The 20,532-nt window shown below is 41.4% G+C and overlaps 1 protein-coding gene across 6 annotated transcripts in view; it reads right to left on the bottom strand.

Moving 5' to 3' along the window:
* LOC307028199 (semaphorin-4B-like) overlaps positions 1-20,532 on the bottom strand; it is a 61,007-nt gene that overhangs the window by 18,466 nt on the left and 22,009 nt on the right. For 3 of the 6 annotated variants that reach the window (XM_079663012.1, XM_079663011.1, XM_079663015.1), the window contains exons 2-5: positions 16,870-17,283; positions 2,646-2,806; positions 1,737-1,799; positions 1,065-1,163 (exon numbers count right to left, since the gene is read on the bottom strand). In XM_079663012.1, coding sequence (XP_079519138.1) covers positions 1,065-1,163; positions 1,737-1,799; positions 2,646-2,806; positions 16,870-16,990 — 444 coding nt within the window. In that variant the 5' untranslated portion in view covers positions 16,991-17,283. Of the gene's footprint in view, positions 1-1,064; positions 1,164-1,736; positions 1,800-2,645; positions 2,807-3,644; positions 3,702-16,869; positions 17,284-18,204; positions 18,320-19,677; positions 19,762-20,532 lie in introns of those variants that run through there. The other 3 variants (XM_079663014.1, XM_079663013.1, XM_079663016.1) reach the window with 3 other exon arrangements.

The following is a 20,532-nucleotide window of genomic DNA, read 5'->3' on the forward strand; positions in this document are numbered from 1 at the left end:
TGTCTGTGAGACATTATCTTCAGCCAGATGCATTTCTGCACAAAATTAGAACGTATATTTATTGTTCTCCATCACTTAAATTGAAATTGCTCACAGAAGGTATCTACTTACAGCCAGTACAGAGAAGAGGAACTATTACAGTGAGCAATAAAGCATTCAACGTGCATATGAGAAGGTGAATATTGCATTTACATAGAAAATATTACGTGTTCAATTTGCGGTAATCGCAATACCTTGTTCCATTTAATGAAATCAAATGAAATCAAACAGGACAGTGTCGAGTGCCTCTGTTTCCTGGAAAATCTTCCCATGCTTAATCATTATGGAGTTGTTTGTATAGTCAGGGTTTGTTTTAATACATGTCTCTCATCTGATTGTTTAATGTATCTTCGTGGCTTCAGTTCAGTGTCTTGTTACAACACACACACACACACACACACACACACACACACACACACACACACACACACACACACACACACACACACACACACACACACACACACACACACACACACACACACACACACACACACACACACACACACACACACACACACACACACACACACACACACACACACACACACACACAGAATCTGAGTTCAGGGAATAAAGTCGAGCCAAGTGATCTCCAGTCTGAGACGTCTGGTGTTTGTCTTTCCCTCTGACGTCAAAGCGGAGATTCTGAACTGTTTTAAGAGCCGAGTTGTCACCAAACTGGATGGCCTCCCTCTCACTGAAATCAATGTCATCCTCCTGCTGGTAACCATCACTCCAGATGTACTCCTTTGCTAGATAAACAGCTCTCCTGCTGGAAACCACACAGCCCGTGTACCCCCTGCTGACTTGTCTGGCTAAAGTGCCTCAGAAGCGTTTGGTTACGGTCGGACAACCGCAAATCCAATACTGACACGGTGGATGAAAAGAGCTTGATTCAACCAGAACACACAAACAATGCATCTAAATTCAGAAATGAGAGGAGAGAAATTGAAGGTCTGATAACAGGAGGAACATTAAATCCCGTAGGTGAACAAAAGGTAGACTGAGAGATTGTTACTTACTATGTAGGCGCAGATTGGGCTGAAGGCGTAAGTGCCACACACGTAGAGATGAGTGCTGTTCAGCCGCAGGAGGATTTTGATGTAATTGAAGCAATCAGTCTGGATGGGGAACAAATGGAGAGAGTGTGAGGTCCATGAGTCCACGAGATATTCTAACTGTTTAATGTGTTTTTATTAGAGCTCCTTCAAATCTGAGCCTGAGATACTGAAGCTACTAAGTCAATCTATTAGACCAAAAGGAAATAGTTTTCCTCAAACGCTGTGGGGAAGACTTCACATGCAGTACGCCTGGTGGGCTTTTCTCTGTAACACACAGACTAGGGTTGTATACTGCAGTGTAAAGATTTCCAAGATTTGTCGCCTAGGGATACAGCAGCTGGCATGACAACAAGGTAACAGGCAGACAGAGAGAAAGTAGCAGTGCACGGGAAAAGAGCAATTCCCCGGCGAGCGTGCACACTTGATGAATCAATTTGTAACTGGTGGAAAGGTTTGTCGACACATAACTCAATGCCGATTTTATCTTCTCACGACTCGAGTGAAAGGATTCACACAGAACAAACACCCGGTACAAGAGAACCCATGCTCTAGTTAGTGTCATTATACAGCTCTCTTCCAGGGGTGTTTCATTATTGAGCGTTTTTTCTGGACTAGTAAAAAGATGCCTCTCACCTCCAGGTCCTTCCCTTTGAAGCTGCACTCCTCTCTTTTTCCAGCAGGAGTGCCCCACGTCAGCTGAAGATGAAAAAGAAGAAACACTGAATAAGTAATGCCAAATACAAGGAGCCCTGCTGTTTCTACTGAGGAGGATTGTTTCTCTAAAATCAAATGTATACACAGAACTGTGCGGTATAGAAAGTGAAGAAAGCTGCTATTTAACTCAAATGACTTCATGGCTAAGTTGAATACTCGATCTATTTGGACATTTCAGAGGTTGTTTATACTCGCTAACACACCGCTGCTAGGCATAACATGACCGATGCTAAGGAGGATCAAGGGATTATGAGCCTATCAATCGGCAGTGAGAAGTTTGGTCCGTTGAACGTCAGCTTTGGAAAACAAACATTAGTTTTTATCCATCAGAAAACTGACAATTTTTTCTTAGCGGAAGCAGTAAGATATCTTTTGAGTCAATAACATACTTTTCAATAACGATCGGGAGTTAAAGGTGGGGTAGGTAATTCACTTAAGAAACATTTTTTATTATATTCTGGAATGCTTTTAACATCCCGATAGCAATGAATAAATTAAATGCTTTGACAATAAATATATATAAATATTTCATCTGTGGAAGCCGTGGCGCTGTAAAAAGCACGACCAATTATCTGCCCCGACCCGGAACAGGTAATTGGACGGGCTACCTGCCTGTCAGCCTTCCATCTGTGCACAAACTTATCTCGTGCCCTCATTGGTCATGTGTGTGTTCGTGTGTGTTGGAGGGTGGGTAAAGGGATCGCAAACCAGATGTTCAACAGCACGACATGAAATGCCATTTTAACCATGAGAGTAAATGATCTCCAAGCCAACTTTATCTTTGCATTGCATTTTTTCCTCCCCTTCTCCACATTTCTATAAACTCACGTTCTTCTGCAGCTTGGCCTTGCTGATGTCCGACAGGCTGAGGGCGAACAGCGCCTCCCTCGCTCCGACGTAAAGCATGTCGTCCTCCTGGCTGAGCAGCAGGGAGGTGTAATTGAAAACGCCGTCCACGGAGAATCTCTTGGCCGACCTCTCCTTTGCGTCTGGTAAACAGCAGGAACAAACACACAGCGGAGATTATCATCACAAATCAGGACAGAACGGAGAGGAACACGCTGGTACAGAACACATTCGGATGCTTAAGGACAAGAACACATAGGTCCCCAATTACAACACTCACAAATCCGCTCACAACGTTAAGTTGTTTTTGTCTTCTGCACGGAGATAAACAATTATTTCCGTGTCACAGTGCCAATGATCTGAAGTGCATGTTGGGAATAACATTTTTTCTTTCTGTTATAAAAACAAAATACCTGAAACACAGACATTGTATAACCAGACAAAATACAAAGGAAAAAAAAGGTAATCTGCTTAGTCTGGCCTAAAGGGCACCTTATTTAAATAAAGTACACATAATTAAAACATCTACATAAAAGTACACCATTTTGTCCAATGCAGTGATTTCAAAAAACAAAATGAGAGCATTGTATATGAATATGTTAGTCTATGTATCTGATGATGGATTAATCATTTAATCAGTCAAAACCCATTCGTCTCTTTGTAAAAAGGCAACAAATAAAAAAATAAAAAAATAAATATATAAATGTAAAAGATTACAAGATATGCTCTGAAGTTCTGGTTTGTGTTGAATCTAGGAAAAAAACTACTTACTGCATTATAACACAAAAAATCCCCACAAAATAGTCCCGCATGTTTTACTTCAACTAGAACATCTTCTTCAAAGCCTCACAGAGAGCCAAAAACAAGTGGACAAGACATCGCGTTAAGTCCAACTGCAGCACAACACAGAGTGGTGAGCTTAAGTCAAATCAATGTGAATACAAAGGGGGAAACCCACTAAGCATGTTGTCATTTCTGCACCTCTCACTCCTGTCCTCTCCGTTTATCCCACAGCGGCAGCTACAGTAGCCCCATGAGAACCCGTCACACCAGTGAGCCCGGTTTACACTTCCTCTCTTTACAGGCTCAGACCTGGCAGCAGAGTTAAAAAGCCTCTTCCACTTAACACCAATCCAAATCTCCTTCATTCTGCCGCTCGCCAACCCTCTTCAAATGGATCCATTTAGCAGCGGGGCCACGAGTCAAATCAGTTCCTTTTTTCCCACGTCGCTCCTTTTCCTGCAGCTTTAAATGGAGATGAAATGTACACTTTTTATAGAACGTTTACCTTGGAATCACTGACATGTCAGGATCCTCCACAGTGGCTTCAGCAGCATGTGTTTTGTTTACGACTGTTGACTGTATAACTAGAGTTTGGATTGATTTTGTAACAATTGGCCACTTTTCATTCAACTTAATGTGCTCAAATGACCTAAAATAAAAAGGCAAGTCAATATTTAATTTTCTTAAGACCTTGAAGCATTGACATCCTTACAGAAACAACAACTGAATTTGCTCAAATGACCCAAAATAAAGGCAACAGGAAGTCCAAATTGTATTTTTTTACAAGTCCTTGAAGCATTGAGATCCTGTCTGTGACCATGTGGATGTTATCACTTGATATCTAACAACAAGACAACATCTTTCAGAGGTCATCAAAGACATCGGACATGTGCAATCAGATATTTGTGAGTCCGTTGCTTACAAACTTCTTATCCTGTGCAGTTTTCTGGACCAGCTTTGTAAATGTTTATCTATTGCCTCTCATTCCTAACATATTAAACAGACTGGATGTGCTCTCCAAGCCAAATCGCTGGGGGTCACAGACTCCATTTGCTTGTCCAAATAAGATTACTGGCTCGTATCTGGAGTCGTCAACACTAATATTTGCCGCTGTTAAACCATTTACAGCCTTTTTCCTCGTGTCAAACGAGCACATTGCATTCAAATTGAGATACTTTGGAGTGTAAGAAGAAGTCACCAGCAGCACGTTTATCTCCAGCACTCCAGGTGGTGCGTAATGCAAATGGAGCCAGTACACCGCAATAAACATTTACAACCCACGACTTAAACTTTACAATATGCTCACAAACAAATGGTTCTTATAATGCTGCAGGCACTTTGGCACATGATTGTTTTCCCCTTATGGGAGTGAAAGCCATCTGCACAGCCCCCTTCCTGTCCAAAATCAAATCTAAGGCCCTTTCCAGATCAACAGCCCTCATTCTGTTTAAAACGTTGTGACATCTGGAGTCAATGAAGAGAGGACATTCAAATCCAGGGAGGGGATTCACAATTTAAAAAGACTTTCTATTGTCATGCAGGACAGCAAAACATGCAGACTTTCTTACTTGGGGAAGCTGGTTTTATTTCAAGGTAAATTAAGTCTGTTACAAATGTCCTAAATGCTCATAAAGGGAGCTTTTCTGAGTCCCAGCGGACCCCGCCGATGGCAGACAAAGGAGAGCCATCCCTCCTCTCAACAGGGGGACATATCATAGCTCGACTGTCACGGCTCCCCTGAGTTTAAACCATTCATCGCGACCAAAAACAGCCTTCCCTCCGCATATTAAAACTCTCTGACATAAATCACAGTGACATCCTCTTAGACAGACAATGGAATAACGAGCAGAGGAGAGCAAACTTATGAAACTTTAACTCAGAGAGCAGTCTGGGGCTACTTAGCAGTGAGTGTGTGTGTGTGTGTGTGTGTGTGTGTGTGTGTGTGTGTGTGTGTATGCGTGCGTGTGTGTGTGTGTGTGTGTGTGTGTGTGTGTGTGTGTGTGTGTGTGTGTGTGTGTGTGTGTGTGTGTGAGTGCGTGCGTGCGTGCGTGCGTGCGTGCGTGCGTGCGTGCGTGCGGATGGGAATTAAGGTTGGGATATGAAGTGGGAGTTAGGGCTGCTCAATTCATCGTATTTTAATCGCAATTACGATGTTGGCTTGCAACGATTATGAAAACAACATAATCTAAATTAAACGATTATATATTTTCTTCTTTTTTTTTAATCTTTTTTTTTTTTTAATTGGTTTTTCAGTTGAATTATACTAAAGTTCAGGTTAATCAACTGTTAAAAACATTCTGCTCCCCAAATTTTTTTTTCAATAAATGGATGTTTTCAAAGTAAATGGATAATCGTTTTCAATAATCGTGATATCAATTATTGACCCAAATAATCGAGATTATGATTTTTGCCGTGATCGAGCAGCCCTAGTGGGACTTGTTGTATCCAGGAAGATTGGATTGAGAGGTTGACCTATGAGAAAAACATGCAGACAAAGGAGGAAAATTTTATTTTTCAAAGAACTCTGGGATGCATTTCTCAATGAGAGCAGAAGGTCAAGCCAGTAACAAACTTGGGTTGTGTAAAGCTCTGATGATTTTAAACAGAAACGCAACTCTTTCTCTCTTTCTCCTCCAGTGTGGATATTTTGGGGAGATTTTTAGCACTTCCAATTCAGCAGATCCGTGTGTTTTAACATGCTTGCAGCAGAATGCCGGGCATCTGCAGGCCATTTCACAGCCAGGCACCAAGGCCATTCATCACCCACATGTTTAATCAGTTGGCTGTCACCAAAGCAGGGCTCTTAACCTCGGCTAATGCTCATCACACCGTCCATCAAAATGGCTGCTTCATTGCCAGTGTTAACATGTTGAATTAGTTAGTCCAGCAGGTTCTTTAAAGTCAAACTCTGTATGTCTGCCTCAATTCTTTGTTTAAAAAGTTTACAAGCTGCAAAGTCAATTGGGAAATGATCTAAACTAGAGCGCATTGGCACAGATGAAAAGATGCATTGTTGGAGGACAATTTCCAGATGGATGATAAACCCCTGCATGCAACACTCGCAACATTTAGGAAGGGAATATATCTTCTCTCCCTGAAATTGAATTGTAGCAGTGTATTCATTCAATGTTTATTTTTCTAGTTGAGGTAAAGATGTCAGGAACAAATCATCCCTCGGAGGATTTCATTGAGCAATTGTTCTGTGATCGAAGAAAATATTTGTGAGAGAATCAGACTAAATCTGTGCACACACAAGAAACAGATACACACTTGTTGAATTCAAATGGAGATACGAGGGCAAACCCATACTTGTTCTTCACTACCGAAAGTTGGTAATGCTAATGCAACTCATATAGGTTAAGGCAGACACACAAGAAAGAAATATATTTGCATATACCCCGCAAAAAGCTAAAAAAGCTAAATTATGTATGTTAAAGTGGACCTATCATGCTATATTTGAAACATATATTGTAGGGCCATACCTATATAAAACATGTCTGTGAAGTTTTTTTTTCAAAATACCAAACAGATCATGCATTTTAGCCATGCCTCATTTCGCTCTATTTGCTCTTTTCCAGCCCTGTTTTTGCAAGGTCTGATTCTGTGGCAAATGAGCCGCAGCTGACCACGCCCCCCTGCAAATGAGGGGGGCGAGGAAAAAGCGTCATGTTACCATGCTGTTACCATGCTGTTACCATGCTCTTACCATGCTGTTACCATGCTGTTACCATGCTGTTACCATGCTGTTACCATGCTGTTACCATGCCACGGCAACCTCTCATTCCCCTGATAGGTGGAGAGTTGCCCATATAGGCGGAGCACCCCTTTTCTGACGTCAGAAAAATTCAAATAACAATCAGCTCCATAGCAGCCCCGTTTTTAGAGATCTGGGTAAAGACGAAAAGAGAGGGTTGTGTTTTCTGACACTTGGTGAGTTCCCTGACACACCGGGGACACATATTCATGTATAACAGACGTACAAAAGTGCATTTTGCATGATAGGTCCCCTTTAATTCGGGATCTTAACAGATGTTTACGTACCCAAATTGTGTTAAATTTGGATAAAGAAATTCTAGTTCTCCCCCCACTCCCACGTGTTTCCCGTCTTAGTTGTATACAATTTTCTCATCAACATTTCCACAGAATAAACAATAAGTGAATTAAAGTTATATGAAATGAGTGCTCTTCAGGGAAAACACTCATGAATCATTCACATAATTCATGTTCCAGACACATTAATCAAACGTTCTCCAAATAGCATCATATCTTTGATTCAAAGAATAAAATAGATAACTCTTTCAGTGACCAGACCTCCAAAATAGAACAGAGACATCAATTAAGACTCCCTCTGAATCGCTTCATTCACATCACAGTGTTCAGCGTGTGCCTGCTCCCCATTGAGGTAACTAAGATATCATCACAGGGTGCCAGCCTGCAGACAGAGTGAGAAGTAAAAAGACATGTCCGCACTTTGACAGGCGTCATATTTCAGAGGAAACTGAGCAGCATCATCCCATTTTTCTAAAGTTTAATAGTACTCTAAGGGCGGGGCGATTGATTGGCTGCCTGGTAGGTATACAGTTCGCCTGCCAAGACACTCCCAAAAGCCCGACTGTAAACATGCCCCAGATTTACTAAAGCAGCGTGAGCCAAGTCACAAGGCAAGGGGGCAACGGGGACAAAGGGGTTTGCTTGCAGTCAGGCAGAGAAAACCCAAAGGAGAAGAGAGCCGAGCTGATATTCATCTCACACCAAGCTCTGCTTATCTTACATTCACGACACACATTTATCCAAACAAAATAAAAACGATCCATCTCTGCCCTCTGCAAGGCGAAGCCACACAACAGCGCTCAGCTTCAAGGCTCTCTGTTTGACGTGATTTGACAATAGAGCTGATAGCGGCACAGGGAGTCGCCTCAAGGTCATCGCAGTACTGATCCTCGTGATATTTGGGCAGAGTGATGGTTATTCAATCGCCGGTGACTACTGGCAACAGGAGCTGCTATAGTATGCAAGCCAAGTCAGCACAGGAACACTGTTTGTCTGCAGTTAGAGGACACACACCCCTGATGGGCGGACAAACTGGGTTAGAGGAGAAACTTTAAATGTTTACTTTCCTTCTTCAAAAGGGACACTAAACCTCTTAAAATGGTTCACCGGTTTGTGCACAGTTTTGTATTTGATGTAGTTTGGTAGAAATGAAAATGTCCTACTTACAACAAGGACTATTTTAAGAGACCGGTTCATAATTTCTGGAAAGAGACATTGCTGTTATGAATCTGCTATCAATATGTTTGCCGTTTTAAGCACCACAAGCAAGTAACATCTAGTTTCTTTATATTTAAGCAAAAGTAGACATCTCTACAGTATATAATAATAATAATAATAATAATAATATAATTATTTTGTTAGCGCTTTTACAGGTGCTCAAAGACGCTTTACAGATATAGTGAAAAGAAAAGAACAAAAAAAGATACATAGTTAAAGTTAAAGTCAAATAATACAAAAACGTTCACACTTTAAAAGCCAGATTGAAGAGGTGAGTTTTTGTGAGTTATAGTTATATATCTCAATCAAAATACAACTAAAGCTAAAACTATTCAGATTCTTCTCAATAGTTCTTGGAAAAATAAGAGGAAAAAATATGTATTTTTGAAAGCAATACTTTGGGATACACGAGTAGATTATTTTAAATTTGAAAGAGTAAGCAAAGTATAATACAGTGTGTACACATCTATAAAACCCGATACAAACAGAGATGTGGAGAAAGTAGAGCAGAGAAAATCACACTTTACTGGACTGCAAATAAAAGCTGACAGCACTGAATCAGTCTGAGAACGAGTGCGCTGTATCTGTAGAGCCAGGCAATAAGGCTCACAGATGTGTCGTTTGTTATCACCGGGAATGATGATGTGGCTGTGCTGCAATTCTGTGTGTACTCTATATGCTGTGTACTGTGTTCGTACTTGGGTGTGAGTGTGTACCCATCGTGCTGAGAGACAGCTGCACCTTGCAGATAATAACCAGAGCCTGACAGTGTGCACGTCCAGTGTTTGCTGTGTGGAGAGGATTACGCAGCAAAAAGGTGTAAATGGTGCCACATGTGCAGGCTCAAAATCAGGGCCATGAAATGACCGAATGTTTGATGGTAACGCGGAACATTTGTGTGTACTGTACAACCCTTAAACAAAGTGGAAAATGCACCAGCTACCCTCTGAAGAAAGGGTGTAGGGTGATGCTGGTCTATTAAATGCTGCATACCTCTAAAAGCAAAGAACAATGAGCGCTGACATAATGCCCTGCTCTGTAATTATTGGCTCTTAAGTGTCATCCTGATGCACTCTGGATTGGCAGGCACCCACCCAACACTCAGAGCAGTGGAGCGATGGCGGCACAGTGGTGTATCGCGGCTGAGAGCTCAGAAAATCCTTGCTATTAGCTTGGTGAGACAGAGAGAGACACTCACTATGTGGTTATTCAAACACAGGCCGAAGCACACAGAGGGAGACATAGTTGTCTCACACCAAATAGACATGCCTGTGCTTGTCATGTGTGGGATGCTTCTTCAACCTCTTGTTCTCTCCATCCTCCCACTACCCTCTCCCTAAAGACAGTGGATGTCACAGGATTATGATACGGAGAGAAGGAGATTTTGTGTTTCTTGGCTTCTAAAAAGTATTAAAAAAGGCATTAATTGTTGCCTTTACTAACAAAAACTATCAATCCAATTATTGTGTTAATAGGGTTTAGGTTAAAAATTCATTCCGTGAACACAAACCCATTTTATAGTCCCTTTCTCTTAGCCAAATCCATTCAATACCTCTAAATAGTTTTCATTGTGTGTGGCAGGATCCCCCATTACCACGTTGGATTCAAATTGCATTCACACGCAGGAGGGATCCAGAGGAAATGTATGTGTGCAATCCAGGGTTTAAAATGTGCAACACCGACATGACAAAGCTGTATTAAGTGACTGCTAAACTCAACATATCCTACACAGATTGTTCTGATTGAGGATCAGCCACAAGAACGCCACGCGTTTCCCTGACTACGATCAATCGTCAGAGATGCATCTAGGAAAGTGTATAAGAGCAGTTGTGTTTCTGTCAAAGCCCACGCAGAGTGTTTGCTCCAGCATTAACCAAATCTAACAAATGCTGACTTTAATGGAGCAATTTGGGAAGCTTATGATTTTCTCAACATCCTAATCCACCTCTTACTGATTCCAGTGTTTTCTTTATCTTGTTACTTAGATCCTTACACACACACACAAACAACAACTCCAAGATAGTTTGGCTTGATGAACAACATGATATGACTCAGCCAACAAGACTTTGAGGAAAAGTAGAAAGGCTTTTCTGTTGGTGCTGCAAACATTCACATCCAGCTGGCTCACACATGCCCGCGAACCACTCTGCTGTTTTCTAGTATGCACAAATGTCAAGGCACCTCTTGAGCTGTGTGCAGTTACTAAGTGCTCTCACTCTGGACCTGCATGTGTTGGAGGCCTTTAAGTGATACCACAGCATGCAGCAGACACATCCCTCTGTCCTGTGTGTGTGTGTGTGTGTGTGTGTGTGTGTGTGTGTGTGTGTGTGTGTGTGTGTGTGTGTGTGTAGAGACCCTTGATGAGAAGAGCAGGCAGAGTCTCCTGCTCTCCACTCATCTACCACGAAGTAAATTAATACACACACACACACACACACACACACACACACACACACACACACACACACACACACACACACACACACACACACACACACACACACACACACACACACACACACACACACACACACACACACACACACACACACACACACACACACACACACACACACACACACAAGTCATATCTATTACCTTCACACCTGCACTGTTAGCCTCCAGATGGTGTCTCTCAGGGGTCTCTCTGCCCTGACATAGTTTGAAAACAATTCGACTGTATCCCTGCAACAGGTGTCATTCATATTGATAAGGACAACGCTCCCTATCAGGAATACATGGCACCTGCATGGTACACCGAACAGTTCTCATAAATGAACAAGTCAAATAAAATAAACATTAAATAAAGAAAATCTGACAGGTAGGATTTGTATAAAGTGGGACAGTGTAACAGGATCCTTCAGCTGGGTCTATATAACCTACCGTATATTCAGCCGGGCCTCACGGGGACACGTACCTCTCTCTCTCTCTTTTTACATACAGCCAAAAGTAGGAATAAGAGGCATGTGGAGTGCATTAACATACTGGAACTGAATCAGGAAAGTTCTGACTTTTAATGAAAGATACATGAGACGACTGCGTTTAACCATTTCAGTTCTGCCTCAACTCAGATGTGAAAACCTGAAGTGTTTCCTGAGCACATGATTATTTTTAAAGAGCACTGGTGTTTGTAATGGTGTAATATATTGGCAATGGCAATACAATATTATGTTTTATTTTGATGCAAATTCGTTTTTACAAACAATACCATATAATGTAGTTTCTTGTCATTATTCTGACAGAAAAATTGGATAAATAAAACTTAAAGGTGGGGTAGGTTATTCACTTCAGATACACTTTTTGTTATATTCCATGGAATGCTCTTAACATCCCGATAGCAATGAATACATTAAGTGCTTTTACAATAAATACATTTAAAAAATGTCATCTGAGGAAGCCGTGGAGCTGTAAAAAGCACAGCCAATCATCTGAGCCGGCCCGGCTAAAATAACTGGACGGCCTACCTGCCTGTCAGCCTTCCATCTCGTGCACAAACTTATCTCGTGCCCTCATTGGTCATGTGCGCGTTCGTGTGTGTTGGAGGAGGGGCTCTGTAAGGAAGTCTGAAGGAAGGGGCCGATTTTTTCCGGTTATGTATTTTCAAATTCTAGCGCACTCGATCTGGTTTCTCCTTTCTTACCTACCTACCTTTAATATTAGCCAGCTTGTAATTCTCCTTAGTCCTGAATTATTACTTTTTCAATACAAAGAAAATTAATGTTTGACAAAGAAGTTACAGCTTTGTCCACCACAGGAAATGGTTCAAATTATTACATTTCAACCATTTTGAATTGCCATTAGGGTTTATTTACCCTAATGATCCTTAGCTTAAGATTGTATAGCTATCCAATCCGTCCAGATTTCGGCTTCAAGGCTTCTTTATGCTGAGTTATATACCAAAAAGAAGATGCTTTGTTGACCGCAAAGTGGACACTGAAATGTGACAAAAAGCATTTGTTTTTGTGTGTCATATAGCAACATGTTATGTTGTGTGACTTGTCTAGAATGATTTACAGCGAGCAGCCCAGAATCCATATAAATCCTGCATGCCTCATCTCACAATGAAAAGTTACATCGTAAAATGGTGAGTTTTGGTGTCACAGTAACTGTACAACTATGAAAATCAGTGATGCAGAGGTTAGGGATAAAACAAACCATGTTTTAGTCTTGCAAGAAATCTACACTGCGTCCCAGCAATCCAATATAAAACACATCATGACTCTTTTAACCTCACATTCCTCTCTGCCTATCCTCATTAACGGTACACTGTTACTCCTCGCTGCTCGCCATTGTCTTCAAATCAAATGCTCCTGACGGAAATCTGCGAAGACTGAACTTTTCTGTACATTCCCTGGAGCGTGCAAGTGATGAAGCCATTAAAGCTTCTGAAACAGATGGAAATGATGTGTTGTAATTATGCTCTATTGTTGCGCCTGTTATGGCATTACATGCAGGCACTTGTGAGTGCCACCTCTGCTGGAAGCCACAGACCGCCTTTCTTTCAGGATCAGGGGGCGTGTCCTCTGCAGGGTTTTAGGTGGGCATCGGAGCATGTCACGAGCATTTTGACTGACCCCCCTCCTCTGGCTGCCCCTCCTCTGTTTCTGCACTGCAAACCCACACACTGCCAAGGTCACCGGATTAGCATGCATGAGAGAAAGCGCACAATATTCTCCAAACATGAACCAAACGTAAACGAGAAAGGACACAGGCTCCACGGAGCATACACAGCATGCTGGGTAGCTATGCCGAAAAAAGGGGCGTTGGTTTGCTTCTTTGCCCGCATCCAGTATGAGAGTACTGCGACCTCTTGTCTGGATATTTCCTTTGTTATACCTTCAGTTCATTACAGACATACCGTGTTGATACTGACTGACAGAGGAAGTCTATTGTTATACTGTAGGTTTGAAATCAGGCTTTGTTGTGTACAATGCCTTTTCTCTTCCAGTTAACTATGTTAATTATTATACAACTGTTAATTAAATATGATTGAAATCAGAGTAAGTTATTAATGAATCGAAGGGATTATTAATGCCGATTGTTCTAAATCCACCCAGTTTGATGGAAGAAAAAAAGGCATGCAGCAAATAAAGGATATTAAAAAGGTTATCTATACCCCAAAATACACACAGACACCTGATTAGAGGAATACATAACATAGGGTGATTTATAATGTATCAGAGGAACTATATATCTAAACAACACTGGAGTAAATGTAGCTGATTAATAAAGGAATACTTGGGAAACACGCTCTCATGTCTGTATGGTAAATCTAAATCTACAGCTAGTCTTAATTCTAAACTAAGCTGCTGTCTGTGGTTTCATATTTAACACAAAGACATCAGAGTGGTATCTATCATCTCATCTTACTTTTGGCATGAATGCAAATAATCATATTTCCCAAAATGTCAAACTATTGATTTAAGAGGGACCAGAATCAGGGCGACATACAATACAGTTCATGTGCTAAAAAGAAAAAGAGAGGAATCACGGAGGCTGCCAACCAGCTCATTAATGTAAACTGTTCTTAATAAGTGCAGAGCTTGAATGTCTCCCTCTCGTTCCAAGGGAAAGAAAAAGAAGAGAGGAAAAATAAATCATCTCCTCCACTCATATCTGGAGAAAGACAGTAACCTCCTGCCCGAAAAGTTTTTGATAAGCAACAGCGATACATGCCGCATGCCTAACCGATGCTTGCTGCTTTAAGTCCCATGATCCTTTGTGCCGTCTCTCTGCACAAGAGCCATAATGAAAAACAGGCAAGGCTCTCCCACTGCAGCAACCACAAAAACCTCCACTCACTACACATGAGGGATTAGCCTGCTCATTAGGAGAGAAGGAAGGAGCAGGAGGAGAGGGAAGGAGGACAAAAGGAAAAAGGACGCCTTTCCAGGAAACAGGCCATGTTGAGGCAAGGGTCCTCTCGAGAGAGAAAACAGCCAGGTCGCCCTTTTCTTACAGACTATACAAACCACACTGGATGTTTAAAACAGCGACCCGCTTTACACGTGTTGCTTCAATGGTGCGAGTTGAATTGAGGCTACGTTAAGCATGTCAGTGATTCTGCACACCCGGTTTATGTAAAGCTATACCCTTAGTAATTAGGTTACAATCAGCGCCAGTGACGTTTAAATATACGATTTTCTACACTGTTTTATCAGCTGAAAAAGCAAGTCTCACACTATACCACTTATGCTCTCCAGTTGAGAGAATCTCAAACTGCCGCCGTCAAAATACATGACATTTAGATTATGACTGCTGAATGGAGCAAAGAAAAGAAAAGAAAAAAGAAACATCAGTGGTTTGCAAAACACTCAGTTGCTAGGAACCAGCCTTGGGCCAATTTAATCCATTTAGCTCTTTGAGAGACAAGTTAAAAGGCTCAAGTATTTGAAAGGTTGTTTTTTGGGTATGAGCGATGGCAATTTGAGATGTGTATAACTGCTTGATGTCTCAGTGAGTTAGCTGAGGAGGGGAAAAAAACATGCATCAGATTGTTGTTTCCAGGAGTGGGAGGAACTTCAAATTCAGACAGGTAGTGTTTACAGGAGCTGACGCACGCCTTCATCCGTGTAAGCCTGTACTTTGGTTGCTGCTGGATCGGCACATTCTCTTGTATGAGCAGTGTAGCAAACACAAAGTCAAGACAGGATAAAGATATCTTGTAGGAGCCACGGAGCTCATTTAAAAATCAATTCGTGAACTGTCCTTTTCTAAAAGCTGCAATGAAGGATGGTAAAAAAAATAGGTGTTAAGTTTTCCCAGTCAATGTTCCACTGTGCGCCGCATCCAAACAGGAACCTTTTCCCCCTCATTTGTCATAAGCTCCCATAATGCATCAATCAATTACGAAAAAGCTGTTAGCTGAGCAAATAGTGAAAACAGCACAATGTTTTATCTTAGAGAAGCCTAATCCACAGTCATTATAATATCAGGAGTGCTGCAGCGAGTAATTACATGCAATGATGAAGTCAGGTGAAAAAAGGTCCTCCAGTCAATCAGTGGAGTTGCCAGGAGAGACATTAGGTTTATATTTGTGGGATAACTTGTTGCATCTAGTTGTGCAACACAAGTTCAATTGCTAGTCAAACATTTGGGAAATATGAATGCTTTTGAAAGCATGAAGGCAGTCTAAGAATACGCAAAGGGCCCCAAATTGTTTACTTCACCCAGGCCATGCATATTTCACCCCAATAATGTGTCATAGCTCGGGGTAAAAAAACAAACACACAGTGAATTCCATGCGTAGTGACAGCTACTTTAATATTTAAAGACACCTTCAGGGCACAAACTTATAATTGTGTTGTAAGTTTGTTATTTCTTCAAGTTGGCACGCGTACATGTGAGCCTGAAGGCACCTGTGGTCTACGTCAGAGGGTGCTTCCATGCAAATGTGTTAAAGCTGTGGTTGTTGTCTTTTTTTTCACCATCGGCCTAAATGTTGTTATTTAATGTGGAGTGACAGACTGTTAAACCCAGCCGCCTTAAGTAAGTGCTGCATGTACAGATAGACAAAATGAGGCTACCTAATTTTAACAGCAATTTTGATGGATGGCATGTTCTCAGCGTTGTTGACAAGCGTATTAGGATGACGTTACGTTAGCTTTAATGAGATGGTTGGAAATAAGACCAATAAGGTGTACAGGTCTTTTAGAGAACAACCCCAGACAGGGTCATACATATGCAATTGATGCATTTGTTCATTAAATTGTGTTCAAATGAGGGGAAAGTTTCACTTTGTAATCAAAAAGTCAGCACCTTCACCATTTGAGGATATGGAAATAAAAACGCTTTGTTTGCAGTGTGGAGCTTAGTTCTTGAACATTGAACAATAACTATAAGTTCAGACTGATATTTGTTTAACTAGCTGGCTCGTTAGATGGGCTGGGAATCTTACATTCGAGCCGAATAATCCAATCTTAATTCCAGTCTTCACATATATTTTTTAAAGGATAAATAAAGAAATCTTCCTCCAAACTATAAAAAAGATATCACTCTTACTACGCAATTCTTTTCACCACATTAAGAAAACCTAAGCATGACAAACCTGCAATGCCTTGAAGCTGTAGTCGGACAATAGTGTTCAGGGGAGGGGCTTGTTAGTGGGCGATAATAACAACAAATATAAAAATGGTTAATAATTATTCAAACTTACTGTAGGAGAAACTGATGCGCGGTGTGACGTCGTCCTCAGTGGCCATCAGCGATTGGAGGCAGCTAGCCAATAGCATCGCAGCAGCCAGGAGACAGTGGACAGTCGCAGCTAGTGTCCACATGGTTGCCTGATCCTCTGTTTTTAAGATTCCTTAGAATTCATTAAGCTCCTCTTGACTCCACAGAGCTTTATTCTCTCACTCCCATCTTCCTGCAGGCTGAGGAGGAGTAAGCGTGTCCTTGACTTGATTCTTGTACTCCCAGTGGTCCTTACACTCAGTTAGTAGACTCTTAGCACAGAGATAAGGAATCCTTTCTGGATTAAATCCTGCTTGTTGTCATCTTCTCATAGTGCTCTCCGATGGGTCCGCACTAAGCTCCGACCATTGGCCATTTAGTAAAAGTAATGTTGGATCTGCGGAGAGAAGAGAGAGAGAGGTTGTTTCTTTATGTATGATCCAAGAGAACATGTAAAAGCATGAAATGGAGCTAGAGTAACAGATCCATATCCAACTTCTGACGCTATAACCTACAAATGCACAAGAACTGATACAGCTGTTCGAGGTTCGTTCTGTGGGATGGTTTGAATTTACTGCAAACAACAAATCAAGCAATCAAAAGTTAAAATTTTTTTATCCTCGTTTAATCTCTGTCCTGCAACACTGATGGCTTCATCTACAGCTTTGATGACAAAAACAAATATTTAGGCTTCAACTGTTTACCCTTTAACCAAACTGCCAAAGAAAACTCAGAAACCATTCAGACCACCAGCCAGCCAATACGAACACACACATCATGTGCTAACCAAACAGTCTTTCACAAATCTTTCAAAAACGTCCAACTCGCACAGCAGCCCATCAAGTTTTTCTGTGAGATGAAACACATGTCAGAATCCTTTTTAATCCCTGTATTTAATTACGCTGTCAACAACAATCATGAGCGAGATCCCTAAGAAGATAATATGGCGGCTTGGCTCTAATTGTGTGGCTATGTGGGGAAATAAATGAAAGAACAGACTCCCAAGACATCTCTGTAATTTGTCTCAAAGAGGCGCAATGAACACATCTGCTCTCTGACTTTTATTGGCCTCGATGTTAGTGTGCAGATAAGGTCCATGTAGATGTATAATGGGATTTTATTTTATTTAGTAGGAGATTGGCTTTCTTGGAGAACACTTGAAAACGGTACTACTCCCATCTGCTGTATCCCTCTTTGCTAAAGACACAGTACATAATCTGTATAGCTCTATGATTAAAATAAACTGGAAAATTGTGTTTTGGTATAGTTCTTAAACAAGCAGTGTCACATATTTAGGCCACATGAAGAAAGCACAAACCAGCTGTAAACATCCAATTTGTTCTCCTTTTTGGTCTCCAACACCAACACAACCTATGTTACTCTTAAAGGTGGGGTATGTCATTTTGGAGAAGCCAGCTCGAGTGCGCTTGAATTTGAAAGTACGCAGCCGAAAAAAATCTGCCTCTTCCTTCAGACTTCCTTACAGAGCCCCTCCTCCAACACACACGAACGCGCACATGACCAATGAGGGCACGAGATAAGTTTGTGCACAGATGGAAGGCTGACAGGCAGGCAGGCCATCCAGTTACTTTAGCCGGGCCGGCTCAGATGATTGGTCGTGCTTTTTACAGTACTACGGCTTCCACAGATGACATTTCTTTTTTTATTGAATATCAAAGCATTTAATATATGCATTGCTATTGGGATGTTAAGAGCATTCCATGGAATATAACAAAAAGTGTCTCTGAAATAAATTACATACCCCACCTTTAAGCTATTTAATGATCCATATTCACTAACTAGTTACTTTGTCTATTTAACTGTTTAGTACAGATTTCTTGTCTGTACACAGCTATTTACTCTGGCCCAAAAAGATGCTATGAAACCGGTGAGTGAATCAAACCTTGAAGTTGGAGAAGTAAATTAAAGTGAGTTGAAACCATTTAAAATTGTGTAAATTAAATTCTTATGTTAAATTGTTAATACACCAACATGATATAGCAATGATAAAATGTTGTTTAAAGAGCGTAATGTTTTACGATAAGAACCACATGTGAACGTGCTAACATTTGCTAATTAGTGCTAAACACTAAGTACAGTTGGAGCTACATTTATTCTGATGGGGAAATGAACTTCTCTACCATGTAAATAGTATTTATTTATTATTTAGCTGTAGGCCAGAGTTGTGGATCTACCAACATTTGTGTGGATCATACACATGAAACAGCTGCAGTCAGTAAACACAGCATAGCTTGCTCCTGTGATAGAACTCGACTCACTACTCCTTATTTCCCGACAGCGCAGGACGCCTCCCCCTGAGCTCCCACATAGGTGGTGACGTTTAGAAAGTAAACACCAGAGAGCACATGGTGTCTCTGGTTGAGAGCTTGCATCACTGCAACAACTCCCACAGGACCTCATTCAAATATTTACGGTAGCTAATAAATCCAAGACTAACGGGGGCTCAGTTAGTGGCCCCAGGTTGTCTGCTGAGATAATGCCCTGCTGGGAAACACCATTTCTGCACAACATGGTCATACATCAACAAAATGCAGGATAAAAATGGGATTTACAAGTGTGTCTCTCCGCTACCTTCCACTGCAAAGACTACAACTTGGCTAGTTGGCTAACACACCTACAAACTGACTACATGCTAAAGTAGCAGATGGTATGTTTTGTTGAATTGATGGGTGGTAGCACATAGATTGTAGTTCACCAGCAAGCTGTCCATCTTGCATAATGACTGGGTAACTGGCATTTTTGTAGGTAGGTGTAGGGTCATTTGTCTCACCTTAGCAAAAGCGAATAGATTAGATTAGTTTGACTGACTTCCCCTTTTATCTCTGCATCTGTGCCTTGCTGTCACAACCTTGTCTCTGTCCACCCCCTGGGTCTCAACCACCAATATGCCCGTGTCAATCTTTCCTTCCCTACGAGCCTGCTTTGGTTCGTGCTGCTACTCTCGCTGAGTGGGAGGCTGAAACACCCGTTCATGATCGTGTAATATCTCCTTCCTTCTCGGCTGTTCAGTTTTACGCCTGCTGAGACTGCAACAACAAGCATGGCAGCCCAGCAAGTGTCACCAACCCCCCTCCCCCAGGTCTCCATGTTCTCAGGGCTTATCCTTCTGCAACTCTAGAGGTTTTTCAATGTTTAATCAAAAGAGGGGTGCTTTTAGGGGGCTAGCTAGCACTGTGATACATTAGGACACTTAATGGCCAAATCTGTGGAACAGTATTGCATGCATAAATATCTCAACACCGCATTGAACTTTCGGTGCCCAAGTGATGGTGGTCGCCATGCACACAGCCATATTGTCTAGACGAGAGGTTATAAATGGTCACTATGGACACCAGATAACAAATGATGAGTTGTGGGTAAGTTCACAGAAAGTGTTAAGGCCTTGAATGACCCCTCACTTGAAATACGAGCAAACACAAGCAATCCAATGGAATCTTTTGTAACAAGTTAATCTAAACTCGTTCCACATGACAACTAAATAAATATAATCGTTAAATCGTAAATACATTCATTCAAGTGCAATAAGTACATTGGCTCCAGTGCAGACCAGTGCCACCCCATTTGGCAGCTTTGTTTTGAAAGAAAAGTTGTGGCTCATCTGACATTTATGAGAGAAAATATCTAA

The sequence above is a fragment of the Notothenia rossii genome (genome assembly GCF_949606895.1).
Source record: "Notothenia rossii genome assembly, chromosome: 2".
Taxonomy (NCBI): Eukaryota; Metazoa; Chordata; class Actinopteri; order Perciformes; family Nototheniidae; genus Notothenia; species Notothenia rossii.